Below are 15,501 nucleotides of genomic sequence, written 5' to 3'. Positions count from 1 at the left end.
TCCCGCCCGCCTCCTCTCCTCTTCCCTCCGCCGGTCCGGCCCTCGGCGCCTCCCCACCCTCGCTCCCCACCCGGCCGGCTCAGCTGTCCCTGCGCAGAGCTACTGACGCTCAAGGTTAGCTGGCCTTAACCCCTGCGTCCCCGCGGCCACACCCGCCAGGAGGAGGGGCCAGCCGCACACATGGCCAAGCCGCAGCCCCCCAGCACTGCCCGCGGCCTCGGCACACACCCTCTCTCCCTCCCAGCCTCCCCCTGCTGTCCCCACCAGAAGAGGGGCCGGAGCAGCCCACTCTGCCTCCAAGGCTGCCCTCTGGGGACAGCTGGCAGGCATGGAGGGATGCCAGAGCCCCCACCCCAAGCCTGCAGCTGATCCCACCGCACTCCTTCACCTTCACCCTCCTCACCAGCCCCAACGCCCCCCAAGTGAGACTGCAGACCAAGGCTGAGGGAGTCTGGGTGAGGGCACATGAGGCAGGCTGCGTGCAGAGCGAGAGAGAGACAGAGCCCCTGGCCTCCAGCCTCAGCCCCAGCCCCAGCCCTTTGGCCCCTGTCCCCAGCAAGGGGCCAGGATTTCACAAGGCTTTCAAGGGCTGCCCACCTACCGGGCACGATCTTCATCGGGGACGGTGGCAGGAGCCCACGGGGCAGACGGAGCGGGCCAGGGGTGTGGGAGGTCACAGGCCCCTCGGAGGAGGCACAAGCCACTGGCGGCAGCGTCAGGTGGGAGGAGGGCACGGCCGTGCCGCTGTCAGCAGCAGCTTGTGGGGGAGGGGAGCAGTGGGCAGGGGCCCAAGGGATATAAATATCCGAGCAGGACGCAAGGGGACCGTCACCACCCAGACTTAGAACATGACGCGCGGCGCGAGGGCACCCAGGCCCCGCTGCAGTCAGGTCTGGCTGGGTGGTGCCATCCGACACCTTGGTCCCCCAGCTCCCACAGGGGGTTCTAATATAATAGAGCAGGGCGCGGGGGGGCACGGGCTCAAGTCCCTGCAGGAGGGGGTGCAGTCTCCACCCACCTGCCCTGCCCACCCAGGGGGTGCTCTTGGAAAGGCCACAAGGGCCAAGAGAAGAGGCCGCCCATTCTCCCAGAGGGCCCTGCGCAGGTCACTCAACACAGCACCTGGCCCCACCGGTGGCCGGGACAGCCGCCCCAAGGTCACACACGGGCCAGAGACCCAAGCAGCCCGAAATCAGGGCTCAGGCCACCCAGGCAAGCGCCTGCCCCACAGCACAGCCTCTCCTGGGGTCCCAGGGATCTGGGATGGAGACGCCTCTCCTGGGCCATGGCAGGAGACTGGCCTGGCTCCACCCAGGAGCCCCGAAGCCCTGCTCTGTACAAGGCCTGGGTCAGAGGGCCTGGCCACAGGCAGGCCCATAGCATATCCTGTGCAGATCAGATCCCAGTGCAGCTGGGGAAACAGGACGTGGGGCACGCACAGTTCTGCTCCTCTCCCTGGGACCCCCATCTGCTGGGTGCACCCCTCAGGCCCAGCAGAATGCACGTTGATGGTCTACCCCATTCCACAGCGTCGCTCCTGGCAGCACATGGAACCCTCAGCAAACCCCATGAAGTCCTATACCATGAATGCATCATACAGACCAGGAGCCTGAGGCGCCGCCGGCCGTCCCACACGCTGCCGTCTGAGCCCATAACAAGGCACAGTGAACCAGCCTGGCCCTGGGCCACTGGGCAGGCCACACTGGTCCATGCTGGGAAGCCCAGGGACAACAAGAGGGCCGGGCCCACCCCAGCTTCCTGCTCTCCAGCCCCACACCTCAAAAACGTGCGGCTGAGGGAAATGCCTGCAGTGGCCCACTCTGGGCCGCCAGGGGTTGGGCGGGCCCAGGCAGCCCTGAGGGTCAGGGATACCCGCTGCCCCAAAGGCATGCCAGAGAGGGCTCAACTCCCAGCTGAGCCCAGGACGGCATCTGGCCAGCAGTGGGCAGGGGCTGGCAAGCCGGACGTTTCAGCCCACTCCCTGCCACAGGCTGGGGAAGCCTCAGAGGAGCCTGACTCAATGGCCTGGGTGAGAACCAGCTCCTGGTGGGAGGAGTGCCCCAGGCTGGCAGCGGGCAGTTCTTCTACCACCCCACGGAGGCCCGGACAGGCCTGTGCTTCCCGGACACACATCACACACACCCCTGGGGCAGCTCCGAGAGGGGGCCGTGCCTATCCCTGCATCCCAGATTCTGGCATCTGACGGCACAGAACTGTGGGCAACGGGAAGAGACAGGTCTGCCAGGGGCGGCCCCGGCCCCCTCGTGGCCCTGCACAGCCGGAGGCCTTGGTCCCTGGCTCCCCCTCCTCTGCCTCCTACAGCCCCCAGCTCCGCCGGCCCTACCTTGGCCCAGCTGAATCAGCTCCTCCATGCTGTACCTGTCCATGGCTGCCGCACAGGCCAGGCTGCTCACAGAGCCGGCAGGGAGGAAGGCGAGGCAGGAAGGAGGGAAGGGGTGGGAGGCAGAGGGAGGGCCCACTCGTGCCCTGGTAGCAGCAGCTCCTCCTCGCAGCCACCCCTTAGTCAGTAAGCGGAGCTGAAGCCCAGCCGACTGACGGGTCAGACCAGCCCAGCAGACCTGCCTGGGGGTGCAGGGGACTGGCCTGCCTGCAATCCCAGAGAGCCCTCCGGCCCCAGCCCATGGGTCTTCCCTACTGTTCCTGCCCCGCCCAGCAGACCCCCCCCGCCCAGCAGACCCCACCCTATAGCCTCCCCTTCCCGCTGCAGGCCCCAGCAGCCCAGCCCTGCCCTCCCACCCACATTCCAGGCATCCATGTGCCCAGCGGTATTTCATGAGCCAGGCAGGAGCAGAGCCCCAAACTGCCCACCCCACCCCACTCCTTGAGACTCACGTTCCTCAGCCCCAAAGGTGGTCTCTTCCTCCACCTGAGTCCTCCCCAACCAGCACAGCCCCAGGCATCATGTCCAGGGGCGATGGTGACACCTGCCTCCCCTCTCCATACCTCTCCACCCAGGTGCTTGCCGATCAGCGAGGTGCAAATCTTATCCCACCGTAACCCCTTAGAAGCCTGCCGGTGATCTACAGAAATCCTGCAAACGGGCGACTCGGCCAAGCCAGTGATCCCTGTGGAGAGCTGGCCGAGCCACAGTCCACCTCCACCCAGGGCACCCTGTGGCGGGGAAGAAGGGCAAGGCAGCCAGGCCACCTCCAGGTGCCCTCCTTGACGCAGGGCCACAGAGGGTCAAGGGGGGAGGTCGAGGCACAGGCGTGTCCTCCGTGTAGAGGGGAAGTGGTGGTGGCTACCTGGCCCCTGCCCGTTGCTGGTGCATGGACAGCGCTCAGCTGGCGTCTCCTCCACAGAATCCTCCGTTCCTTCAGAATTTTGAGCCAGGTAAAGCATCGCTATTTGCAGTGTAAATTCGGGCTGAGCGGTAGCTATAATCCCAGCACTTTGGGAGGCTGAGGCAGGCGGATCACCTGAGGTCAGGAGTTCGAGACCAGCCTGGCCAACATGGCGAAACCCCGTCTCTACTAAAAAAATAAAACAAAAATTAGCCAGGCGTGGTGGCTCACACCTGTAATCCCAGCTACTCAGGAGGCTCAGACAGGAGAATCGCTTCAACCCGGGAGGCGGAGGTTGCAGTGAGCCAAGATTGCGCTACTGCACTCCAGCCTGGGCAACAGAGTGAGACTCTACCTCAAAACAACAAATAAAACAAAATAAAAATGAAACGTAAATGAAACTCACATATAAAAACACACTCCTACAGCTTCCCACCACACCAAGCAGCCGACTCTCTGCCACAGGCCCAGGGCCTTCCCATGGGTCCTCTCCCTCTGGCCTTCTGGCCTCTCTCTGTCCCTCTCTCTAGGCTGCTCCTGGCAGGGCAGGCACCTCCTCAGAGCCCTCCCTGATTGCTTCTGAAGCCACCTCCCCATCACTCTCTCCTCACCCAGTGCATCCCACATATCTGGAGCCCCCTGGGGCAGGGGCTCCGTCTGGGTCTGGCCCTGGCCTGTGCGTGGCTAAACAAGCAGGTGGACGGACGGCTTCCCACACAGATGTGCTGCCAGCAGGCCCCCAGGGGCCCCACCCAGGGACAAGCAGACCACCAGGGCACAGGGAGGGCAGGGGCCTCACCGCAGGGGTACAGCTGGCGCTCCCTAGCCAGGGCTGGGTGGAGAGGGGCAGCCCATCCAACAAGGCCATTGTGGACCAGCACAGTTGGCCCACGAGCTCTGACTGTGCCCTTCTGTGGACCCGCGGAGCGGCTGTGCAGCGGGGAAGGGCAGGGCAGATCACTGCTTGGTCACTTAAAAACTCCGAGAAGTCCATGGCCTCAGGTATCAACAGAAATGCCCCGGGCTGTATGCAGGGCCATCCTGACCCCTGCCACTGCCTGAGGCCCAGCCCTGGCCCTCTGCCACACCCCACATCCGAGTCTCCTCCTTCCCCTAGCTTCCCATCCCAAGCTCAGCCCGTGAGGTCCAGGGGAGAGAGGGGTCTGAGCCTGCTGGCCCTGACTCATCCCGGAGCTGTGGCTCGCTTCCTGTTGGAAACTCTGAGCTGCTGCTGGCGGCTGTGGCTTCGGGGGGACTGAGTCACCTCCATCCGGGAGGGGTGCCCTCCACTCTGCCTGCTGCAGCCACACCCAGCACCACCCCCCCGCCCCGTTGGCCCTGCCGCCAGCTGCCCGCCCTGCAGGCCCAGCCCAGCCACAGACAAGGAAGGAGAAAAAGGAGGGGAGGGACTCCCAGTCACCACAGCCAGGAGTTGAGCATGGGGAGGCTGGGCTGCCAAATGACTGGGGAGTGGGTGGGCAGGGGTGCTGGCTGGGAGAGGCCAGCAGGAAGGCCACATGGGCCGGGGCCTGGACTACATGCCTGGCCAAGCAGTCTTTGTCTCACGCCCCCTGTCGGGAGACATGTCGTCCATTTAGAGGGGAGCTGGAGAGGCCACACAACCTGTCCAAAGCTGCAGACAGAGCCAGGAGGGAGGCCAGCCTCCACCCCACAGCCTCACTGATCCTCCCAGATGGGCCCAAGGCAAGCCCCTAACAAGTCCAACTCACCCCAGGCCAGCTGGCACCAGGGCTCCGCCCAGCACCCCACACGGGCAGCTGTGCCCCAAACTTGGGCCTCCCCTGGGCCCCCTCCCCCACACCCCTGGCAAACTCCTGCCCACCCCGAGAGCCCCACCCCAGGCCCCCTTCAGCCTGAGAGAGCAAGCTGCTCCCAGGTGCCAGCCCCAAAGAGGGGGGTGGGGCCAGGTGCTGGGGGACCTGGCCACTCAGAGCCAGCACGGAAGGCAGAGCGCTCCACAGTGTGTGTGTGTGGGCCTCGGGCTGCAGGGGACACATCTGCCCACCTGGGTCCTGCTGGCACAGGTGCTTGTGGACAGAGGGAGGCCACAGAGAAGGGGTAGACAAAGGGTCTCTGGAATTCTCTGGGATGACAGGACCCGTCCTGTCCTGTGGGACCTGGTTCCGTACTGCGAAGGGCCTATCTAAGCCCCAGGCTCTGGGGAGGAGCCTCATGCCTGGACCCTGCACTTCTCCCCATCCCGCCCAGGGCCGTCCCCAGCCACCACCAAGCCCAAGCTGGCCAAGCACTCAGTTACCGGTCACACTGGGCACTCTCTGCAACACCAAGCCTGACCCATCAACCCCCGCGGCAAGGGAGGCGGCCAGGCCACGTGCTGGAGGAGGGCCACACCCAACCGGCGCCAGCACCTCCTCACACACCCCCACCTCAGTGCCGAGGAGCCTCGGGGGAGAAAGGTCACTGGGACAGGAGAGGAGGCGTAGGGGGCGAAGGCAAGGGCAGTGTTGGAGAGAGGGGAGGGGGCACCCCGGGGTGTGCCTGGGCCACAGGCTCCTCCTTGGCCTACACACCCGAAGGTCCCCAGCCGAGGAGGAGGGGCCACGTGGGTCCGTCAGCAAGGCAACCCCCACCCTCGGGCAGGGGGGGCCACCTGCTGGTGTGAGCGATGCTCCGCAAGCCGGCCGACCACTCCAACCACTCCAGCCCAGGCCCAGGCCCAAGACCCAACAACCAGACCCCCACTTTCCACCCGTCATGACTTGGGGTCAGGGTGCAGCTGACCTGTGGCTGGGGCAGGCTCCGGGCCTGGCCTGGCCAGGGTCCGCTGGGTGGTAGCAGGCACCACAGGGATCTCAGGTGACACCTCCTGAAGCTCCTTCCGACGGTAGACCCGCTGCTCCTCCACCGGCAGCGGCCCCCGCTTGGGTGGGGAGCCCAGGGGACCCTGCACAGCCTGCACGTGGGGGGCGCGGCGTGCAGGCATCACCATGGCGACGGGGCGGCGCACGCGCTGCAGAGAGGCAGGCACAATCTCTGGTGGCAGGTGCAGGTACTGGCGGAGGTGGGCGATGCCTTCATTGGTGAGGTACCAGTAAAAGTGACACCAGGCAAAGGTCTCGCGGACCAGGCCCCGTGCCCGCAGGGACGCCATGGCACGCATGACCTGCAGGTTGGTGACGCCAGGCACGTGGGGATGCAAGCTGCGGGGCCGTTGGTCCTTCTTGGCCACCATCACGCCCTCGCGGAAGAGCACCTCATAGATGGCCCGCAGCTGGTCCCGTGGCATGAGCATGCCGGCCACCATGGCTGCTGGAGCCGGGCGGGCAGCGCAGGGGCGAAGGCAGCAGGCAGGGTACCACGAGAAGGCCTGAGGTACCGCAAGAAGCTCCCGCGCTACAGGGTGTGACAGCGGGCAGCGGCAGGGCAGGCAGGCAGGCAGGCAGGCTGGGGTGCTGAGCGTGAGGGCGCAGGCTCCCGGCTGTGTGGCTCGCGGCGCCTGGCTCAGTGCAATCCCTGCCGGCACTGCCGGCTGCCCGCCCTCCTCCAGGACGCCAGGCCGGCCCCCTCTGACTCAGCAGCATGGGCGGCCCCTCCCACCCACAGCGGACGGGGCCCTTGTAGAGTCGGGGGCACCTCAAGAGGCAGCGGCCACCCCCACAGCTGCCCCTTTCTCCCCACCAGGCCCCGCGGCTCCAACGTCAGAAATGACATCAGTTTCTAAACACATCCTTCAGGGTTCCTAAGACTGTGCTGGGGCAATTGGGGGCGGATATAGACCAAGAGTCTAAAGAAGAGGGTGGCAGGGCAGGCAGGGGGGCTGAGGGCAGGAGGGGTCCTCGGCAGGGATGTGGACTCTGGTGTCCCGGCTTCACAAGGATCTGAAGGGGGGTGCTGGGCTGCCAGGCCTGGAGGCACGCGAGGCTTGAGCGGAGAGGACTAGGGCCTGGGGAAGAAGCTGGGGTCTTGAAGGAGGAAGCCTGAGGGGAGCGGCTGGGGGCAGCTGCCACAGCACATGGACAGGCGGGCTGCAGGCACCGCTGCTGCTGTCCATCAGGCAGGCAAACGGACAGAGCCCCCACCTCTACACACCAGGCTTAGAGGCGGTGGCCACTCAAGTTAACACTTCCCATTCCAGGCCAGATTAGGAGTGGCCTCTCCAAGCCCACAGCCCTCTGAGCAGAGCACCCGCTAGGGGGCTCAGAGGGGCCTCTATTCACCCCCACCTCCAACCCAGCTGTTGGAGGCCAGAGACTCCCAGCTGCTGCCACAGAGAAAGTCACCAAGTCCCTACCGCCCACAGATGCCCACCCTGGGCAGCCCAAGTGCCCGTCTGTAGGCCAGATGGATGGCTGCAGGGTGGAAGAATGCCAGGCCAGAAGACGGCCAGGGCCCAAGGGAAGGGAAGAGGAAACTGCCCTGTGAGGCCCTGCAGGCCTGGCCCAGCCACACCCATCATCCACCCCGCCTCCTGGCCCCGCTGCTGCCGCCCCCACTGAGGGTCCAGGCATAAGAACCGCACCCAACACTCCCACTGTCCCACGCTGTGCTCCATGGACCCCCACCCGGATCGCTGCTCGCCCCAAGCTGACACACCCCTTCCCACCAAGCCCAGCAAACTCGGGAACTGATTATAAATAGGGCGGTGGGGGGGAGGGGGAGAGAGGGGGGATCCCGAGGTGGGAGGCGCTGGCCAGCAGCCGGCAGGCAGCCAACAAGCAGCTTGTGGGGACGGGTTTATGGGGCCGTCGCCATGGCGCCACGGTGCAGGCTCCAAACACAGACACACACACACACACACACACACACACGCACGCGCACGCCTGCGTGCACAGAGATGTGGTGGCGGGGAAACTATGAAGGCACAGCCACGGTTCCCACAGCCCTCTGGCAGGGCCAGCTCGCTGCGGCATGGCTCTCCCTCCCTCTGAAGCCAGCCCCAGGCAGGAAAACACCAGCCTCAGGAGGTGAGGCTCCAGGAAGATGTAGGGACCACGGTGGCCACGCCCCTTGGACCACCAGCACCTGCGGACCCTCCACCCACCAGGGTTCTGGCTTTGGGAACAACACCAGCTGGGTCCAAGCCTGCCCAGCCCTGTGCCCAAAGAAGTCCCTACCCTCTTGGCCAGTCCCTCAGCGCCCCCCAACCCACACTGACCTCCCGCACTCCCGGCAGGCCCATAGCATCTTCCTGGCCTGATTCCCTAACCTAATCCCCCCAAATCTCCAAGAGCCCAACCAAACTAACCCATGATACCCACACTGTCCCAAGATGATCCCAAGGCCCCTTAAAAGCACGTGGACCTAGGTTCTCTCCTACACACACAGGCCTGCAGGGGTGCCGGGACTGACCCCCGCTGGGCCGCCACCCAACCAGCCCCGCCTCCCCCAAGCCGGCTCCGGGCAGGAGAGGGCGGTAGCTTCCTCCAGCAGAGAGAGGGGGCGGGGCTCGGTGGGAGTCCCCTCCCTCCCACCAGCTAGGGGCCTGCAGGCGGGAAGGGAAGCCGCAGGGAGGAGTCCGGAGCAGAATGTTCCTGGCCCACCCTGCCAGCTCCGCACACGCCCCCATGCGGCATGCGCCACCCCCACCCCGCCTTGCAGCACACACCTCCTGCAGTACACACCCCCCCCTGAAGCACACACACCCCTGCGCCAGGGTCCAGGCGTCCCCCCAGACCCCCGGGCGGAAGCTACCGCCCCCTGCCCCCACCCTGTGGGAACCGAAGCGGGAGCTGATTCAGCACTGGGAGGGCCAGGGTGTGCGACTGGGCGGCCCCCTCTCCCCCAACTCCAGACCCCTTTGGGTTTCCAGAGCAACCAGTCAGGGCTCCTGGGCAGCCCCCAGCCCCCCCCACCCCACCCACCCCAAGACAAAGAGCCGCAGTGTGGACTTGCTCAGGGCCAGCCGGCCTGGCGCCTCTGCACAGTGGTCCCCCAGCCCTGCCCTGCCCCTTGGACGCCAGGTTGTGGGCGGCAAACTCGGGCTGGGTGTAAGGGGCTGACCCGTCTATGAAGGCTGAGCTCCCACTGGGTCCCTGTCCCCGCCCCACCGCCGCCGCCGCTGCAGCAGCCACCCCGCCCCCGACGCTCCTGCAGGGCTGCGGAGCCGCTGAAGCCAGCCCAGTAGGACCCCGAACCAGGTGGAGCCCGGAGGGGGACGAGTCTGCAGTCTCCTGTGGCTCTGGCTCAGCGACCCACAGTGTCGCCCCAGGGATGGCAGACCCTGCCCGCCACCCTGCGTGGGCTGCACCCAGCCAGAGGTCACTGTGTGGTCCTCGCCCCCCGGCTCGGGCCCGGCCCCGGGACCGCACCTTTGAGGGAGCTGATCTCGTGCTGGATGGCTCGCGAGGGGTCCATGTCTGCGCCGGGGCTGAGGGCGGCTGTGCCACCACCAGGCAGAGTCCAGCCCCGCACCGCACTGCCCAGGCCAGCGCCGCAGCCGGGGGAGGAGCCCGGAGGTCCGGGGCAGGGCTTGCAGGCCAGGGGCGGGGCTTCAGCTGATCAATGCGCCGGACAGGCCCGCCCCGGGCGCATGCTCCCGGCCGCACCGCGCACTCCCCCCTCCCAGCCTGTGGTTCTAGGGCACGCGACCCCGCTAACCCCAGCCAGACTGCCAGGTCACCAGGCCGGATCCAGGAGCGCTCGGACGGCCCACTCCCCAGCTCCACAGCCCCCGGCCCACCCCACAGCCCCTCGCATCCACTGCAACGAGCCATGCTTAGAACAGCCTGTGGGACACATGTGCGAGGGCCTCGAAGCCGCCACCCACGCCCTGCAGGAGATACCCACCCATCCAGATCTCCCAGTGACCTCCTCAGCCGGCCCAACTCCAGGGCCTGGGCTAGCAGGCTGCTGAGATCAAGCCCCCAGACGCTGGGCGGCCACCTCCCACCTCCCCGGCCCCAGCAGTGTGCCCCTTCCCTGGGACGTCTCGCCTCTGCGCAGCCCTGGGTCAGGCGCCTTGTACACTAGCTCCCAAGATGACAGGTCCAACCTGCACCCTGGCCTCTGCCTCTCCCACCCAGCCTCCGGATGCCCCACAGGCAGCCCCACAGGTCCTCCTGGCTGCGCCCCCCAGTCAGCCCACTCGCCAGCATCTCTACTGCCGCCAGATGACACTGCGGCTCCATCCCCCACCCACCCCCCCACAACCACCAGGGACCCTTCGCAGCTGCTCTGATCCATCACCCCTATGGCTAACGGGGTCAGCCTCCTCAGCCCGCAGGAGTAGCTGTGTGTCACTGACCACGCCTGGGGGAGCAGGTCGCACTGGCAGGGTGAGGTCAGCTCTGCCTCACTCACTGCGCTGCAGGGAGGCACTGAGGAATGCTGGGCCCTGCCCACACCAGGGCACCCCTTCAACACTGGCCCCGGGACTGTGCTCCACCCCCGTCTGTGCTGGTAGTGTGGGGCAGGGTGGCCTCCACAAGATAGAAGCGACCAGCCTGCCTCAGTCTCCAGCCAGGCCTTTCCTCTGCCTTCACCCGAAAGTCCCTCCCCTCCTGCAAACAGACCCACTGTGCGCCAGGTTGGGGCTGGCGTGGAGGACGTGACCATGACCCAGGAGCGAGGCTGGCAGCTCCCACGGGTACGAGCTAACAGGCAAAGGGCCAGAAGCCAGCCCCACCTGCACTGTAGACCCAGCAGTTCTGGAATCTCTCGTCCCCCTGCCCGTCCCTGCCCTCCCTGGGACTCAGCCAGTCGGGGCGTGGGGAGTCTCAGAAACACCAGTTGCCAAACTTAGGGAAAATGGTGAAGTGAGGAATTAAAACAGAATTTCAGGCTGGGCACGGGGACTCACACCTGGAATCCCAGCACTTTGGGAGGCCGAGGCAGGTGGATCGCTTGAGGTCAGGAGTTTGAGACCAGCCTGGCCAACATGGCAAAACCCCATCTCTACTAAAAATACACAAAAAAAATTAGCCAGGCATGGTGTCACACGCCTGTAGTCCCAGTTACTCAGGAGGCTGAGGCACGAGAATCACTCGAACCCAGGAGGCTGAGGTTGCAGTGAGCCGAGATAGCGCCACTGCTAAATTCCCAGTTAGGTTTTACTAAGCTATATCTGGATAAACCTAAATTTGTCCTGCAAGTAAATCGTACTTCCTTATTAAACCTCAAGTGAAAGTGACAGATATTTATAAACAGATATAAAAAGTTCATACATAAAAAAAAAATGCTGGTTTTCTTGTTTTGTTTTGTTTTTCTGAGACAAGGTCTCACTCTGTCACCCAGGCTGGAGTGCAGTGGCTCAATCACGGCTCACAGCAGCCTCGACCTCCTGGGCTCAAGCGATGCCCCCACCTCAGCTTTCTGAGTAGTTGAGACTACAGGCGTGCACCACCACTCCCAGTTCATCTTTTAATTTTTTATACAGACAGTCTGTCTCTATGTTGCCCAGGCTGGTCTCAAACTCCTGTGCTCAAGCAATCCTCCCACCTCCCAGTGCTGGGACTATAAGTGTGAGCCACACTGCCTGGTCCAGATCAATTTTTTAAATTTAATGCATAAAAATTTTCCTCAGCCTAGGGAGACTTTTTTTTTTTTAATTTTTTAACTGAGGCGGAGTCTCGCTCTGTCACCCAGGCTGGAGTGCAGTGGCGTGATCTTGGCTCACTGCAACCTCTGCCTCCTGGGTTCAAGCGATTCTCCTATCTCAGGCTCATTAGCTGGGGCTACAGATGTGCGCCACCACGCCGGGCTAATTTTTCTATTTTCATTTGAGACAGGGTTTCGCCATGTTGGTCAAGCTGATCTGGAACTCCTGACCTCAGGTGATCCACCCATCTTGGGCTCCCAAAGTGCTAGGATTACAGGCATAAGCCACCATGCCCAGCCAGGGAGATTTTTTTAAAAAGATTAAAATGCATAAAATGGAATGTTCTAAGATTGGCCACGTGTGGTGGCTCAGCACTTTTAGAAGCTGAGACAGGAGGATCACTTCAGGACCAGTCTGGGCAACACAGCAAGACACCATCCCTGCAAAAACTAAAAAACTAGCCTTACATGGTGGCCTGTGCCTGTGGTCCCAGCTCTCTGGGACGCTGAGGCAGAAGGATAGCTTGAATCAGCCCACCCAAGGCTGCAGTGAGCCATGATTGCACCACTGCATTCCTGTCTGGGAGACAGCAAGACTGACTCAAAAACAAACAAAAAAATAGGATCATGGTTTTAAGCTAATGAGAAGGTGAGGGCACACAGCTGTTCAGAGAAGGAACACACAGCTTTTCATGCACCGACTCTGCCTTTAACTTCCCCCCTGAAGTCAAGCTGCCCACCTACGAGTGGCCACCATGGTCACCTGCAGCCAGAGGCTTATAGACAAGCTGCAGCGGCAGCAAGGTCCCATGAAGGAGCCCGAGACTGCCCAGCCCAGCCTGCCTGGAACTGTGGCCACATGGTGCAGCCTTGGAAGTGGGGGCGGCCACGATGACCCTGGGAAAGGCTCAGCCAGCTGCACGTTAGTCAGCTCTGTGGTTCCTTCCCGGCACAGGCTTCCCAGAGGAAGGGACAGCTATGTGGGGACAGGCCGCTGGCAGCCAGCACAGGAAGAGGGGCCACATGCACCGAGGCCTTGACGTAGAGAAAACAAGTCCAGGCAACCCCCAAGAATGTGGAGGTGGCTGCAGCCAGGAGGGGGGCGCCTGGAGACAGGGCTACAGCCAGGGATTTCAACAGGACAGGCAGGTCCCAGGCTGGCAGCGAAGGGCCCGCGAGCAAGAGATTTAGGCATCGGGGAGGAAAGGGAGCCGGGGTAGAGGAAGCTGGGCGCCCTGGTGACGCAGCTCTGGAGCGTGGGAAGCAAAGCCCCGGCCACTGCCCAGGAGATCTCATTGCTCTGGCCCCAATTCAGGGATCACAAAGGAGTCTTGCCGAAGAAGCACGTGGGTCTGTGTGTCCAGGCCAGTGAACTGGAGGGACCCCCAGGCTGGGGTCGGGCTCACCAGCACCAGTGCCTCCGGAAAACCCCTACCTCTAGCTTCTGCTCTGCTGGTCGAACCCAGCATGGCCCCCATGCCCAGCTGGGGTGCCATCAGGTCTCCTGGCCAGGTCTCACACCCTGGGCAAAGCCAAATCCTCTTGAAGCTATCTGCAAATTCCTCACACCACTGGGGACCCCAGAACCAAGGTTGAGCCCAGGCACCACAGATAAGCCCTCCCTCCTTCCCAACCCCTCTGGGCACAGAGCAACCCCCTCTTCACCAGTCCCCTGAGGCCCTGGCTGTCCTGGCCACAGGCCCAGGCCAAAGAAGGGGCTCCAACCCTGTCCCCCACACCACACCTGTGCATGGGATGGGCCCTCTCCTGAGGCCCTGCCCACCACCACCCTGCCTGCCCTCAGCTTTGCTCCCTGCCCCATCTTCACCCCACCCACCCAGCCCCTAACCCCCTGGCAGCCTGCCCTGCTGGGGCTCTCTGGTGGTGGTGGAGCAGGCCAGTGGGCTGTGACCCGGTGATCCCATGCAGAGGCAACCTGCAACAGGCAGACACCTCCACCTGGGGCCCCCCACAATAGCCCCAGGGAGACCAGGCCCAGTGAAATCCTGCCATAGATATATCCCGCACACACTCAGCCCTCCAGACGCACAGACTCCTGCTCTGCTCCCCGCCTGAGCCTGCGGCAGGTCCACAGGAGCCACCTCACCTGCCCCAGGCTTCTGCCTCACAGCCTTGGCCCAACGACAGCCCGGCCTCTGCGGATGCTGTGGGACTGAGGTGGGAGGAGAGCCCTCCACACTCTGGAGGCCACCCCTGCGCAGGGCGGGGCTCAGTGCGAGCTCAGTCAGGCCAGCCAGCCTGCAGGATTTCTGGGGTCCAGGGCCACCACTGCGGGACTGGATGCCCACCAGGGCTGCTGGGAGTCCCAGTGACGGCCCAGGAGGCACAGAGGTTACCTCTCCGAGCCACATCCTTCTCCTCTCGCCCCTGCAGCCTAGTATAAGAGTATCTCAATACCAGGGGTCTGCTGGAGACCAATTTTGGGGGAAGGTCCTGGGTCCCACCCACATGACCCATCCATTAGGGGGCCCATCATTCCCAAATATCTCTCAAACCTGTCCTGTGCCCACTGTCTCCACCACATCCTGGCCTGGCCAGCACCCTTTCACCTCAAAGACAGTGGTAGCCTCCCTCGTTGCCCCTCACACCTCCAAGCACTGGGCACACAGCAACCAGCGCTCTCGGAGCACAAGCAGGTCCCACCACAACCCTGCCGCTGCCCTCTGGAGGCCCTCCTCACGCAGGCACCTGCTCTGCTGCGGCAGGGTGGACCTCGCCAGGCCTCTGTGGAGAGGCTTCTCACCTGATCCATGGTGGCTCCCCATTCCCTCCCTCTCAGCCCTCCAACACCAAGACACCTGCGGGCCCCTGGGGCAGCTGCCTCACCCAGCACCAGACACGAAGTTGTCACTACAGGAAACATGGAGCAAGAGAAGAAATGAATTCCTGGAGTTCAAGGATGATGCACTTTCCCAGAACTGTGTTAATATCATCGACTTCGCTAGCAGATTAAAGGAGAAAACCTGTATATTGATCTAAAAAATCCTGACAGCACATTTGATAAAAACCAGTATTTATAACAAGGGATGATAGTTACATTGTTAACATGAAAATAAATGCCCCTCGTAGCACGGCATGGCACCCTCCCAGTGCCAGGCAAGGCTGCTGAGGGGAGGGCATGTGAGGGTGAACGCAGACAGTGCAGGCGCAGCTCTCGGTCCAGTGCCAGGACATGGGACGGCATTTACCCAAGTCAGCACTGCTCCTCTTGGCACCTGAAACAACTCAACCCACCATTTACTAGAGCTCAGAGAGAGTTCATTGAGAGGCTGGCTTCGAACGCAGTTAAAAGACCCGAGAGATTTCTTTAGGCCAGCAATAACAAGTTAGGAAAATACAGCAGGAAAAAACTCTTCATCAGCACAAAACACTCTGGAATAAGATAACTGACGATCGGTCAGAGCTGATGCAGGGAACGCCCCGGCTCCAGGATGGCTCCAGGACCAGGCTCGGCGTCCGGGATGCAGAGGCCCAGGTGGCAGATGCCGCGCTAACCTGACTCGGCCGCAGTTCTGCTCACCCTCCCGCTGGCTCTGCCAGGAGACTCATTACACAAGTCCCCATCAGACAGCGAGGCCATGTGACTTGTCTGAAGCTCCAACACTGGGTGCTGGGCAGGCAGGAGGAGTCGGCCCACTTGGGCACTGCTGTGGGGATG

The 15,501-nt window shown here is 63.4% G+C and overlaps 1 protein-coding gene across 15 annotated transcripts in view; it reads right to left on the bottom strand.

Annotated features, from left to right (window-relative positions):
• The window catches only part of PLEC (plectin), a 61,661-nt gene that overhangs the window by 28,724 nt on the left and 17,436 nt on the right, over positions 1 to 15,501 (bottom strand). For 5 of the 15 annotated variants that reach the window (XM_030804663.1, XM_030804664.1, XM_030804666.1 and 2 more), the window contains exon 1: positions 6,069 to 7,511. The exons of 7 other annotated variants lie outside the window; for them this stretch is intronic. In XM_030804663.1, the coding sequence (XP_030660523.1) occupies positions 6,069 to 6,591 (523 nt within the window). In that variant the 5' untranslated portion in view covers positions 6,592 to 7,511. Of the gene's footprint in view, positions 1 to 6,068; positions 7,512 to 9,595; positions 9,734 to 15,501 lie in introns of those variants that run through there. 3 more of the 15 variants (XM_030804682.1, XM_030804684.1, XM_030804685.1) reach the window with 2 other exon arrangements.

Source organism: Nomascus leucogenys, chromosome 23 (genome assembly GCF_006542625.1).
Source record: "Nomascus leucogenys isolate Asia chromosome 23, Asia_NLE_v1, whole genome shotgun sequence".
Classification (NCBI taxonomy): domain Eukaryota; kingdom Metazoa; phylum Chordata; class Mammalia; order Primates; family Hylobatidae; genus Nomascus; species Nomascus leucogenys.
Note: the sequence above shows the minus strand (reverse complement) of the source record. Positions and strands in the feature narration are given on the sequence as shown.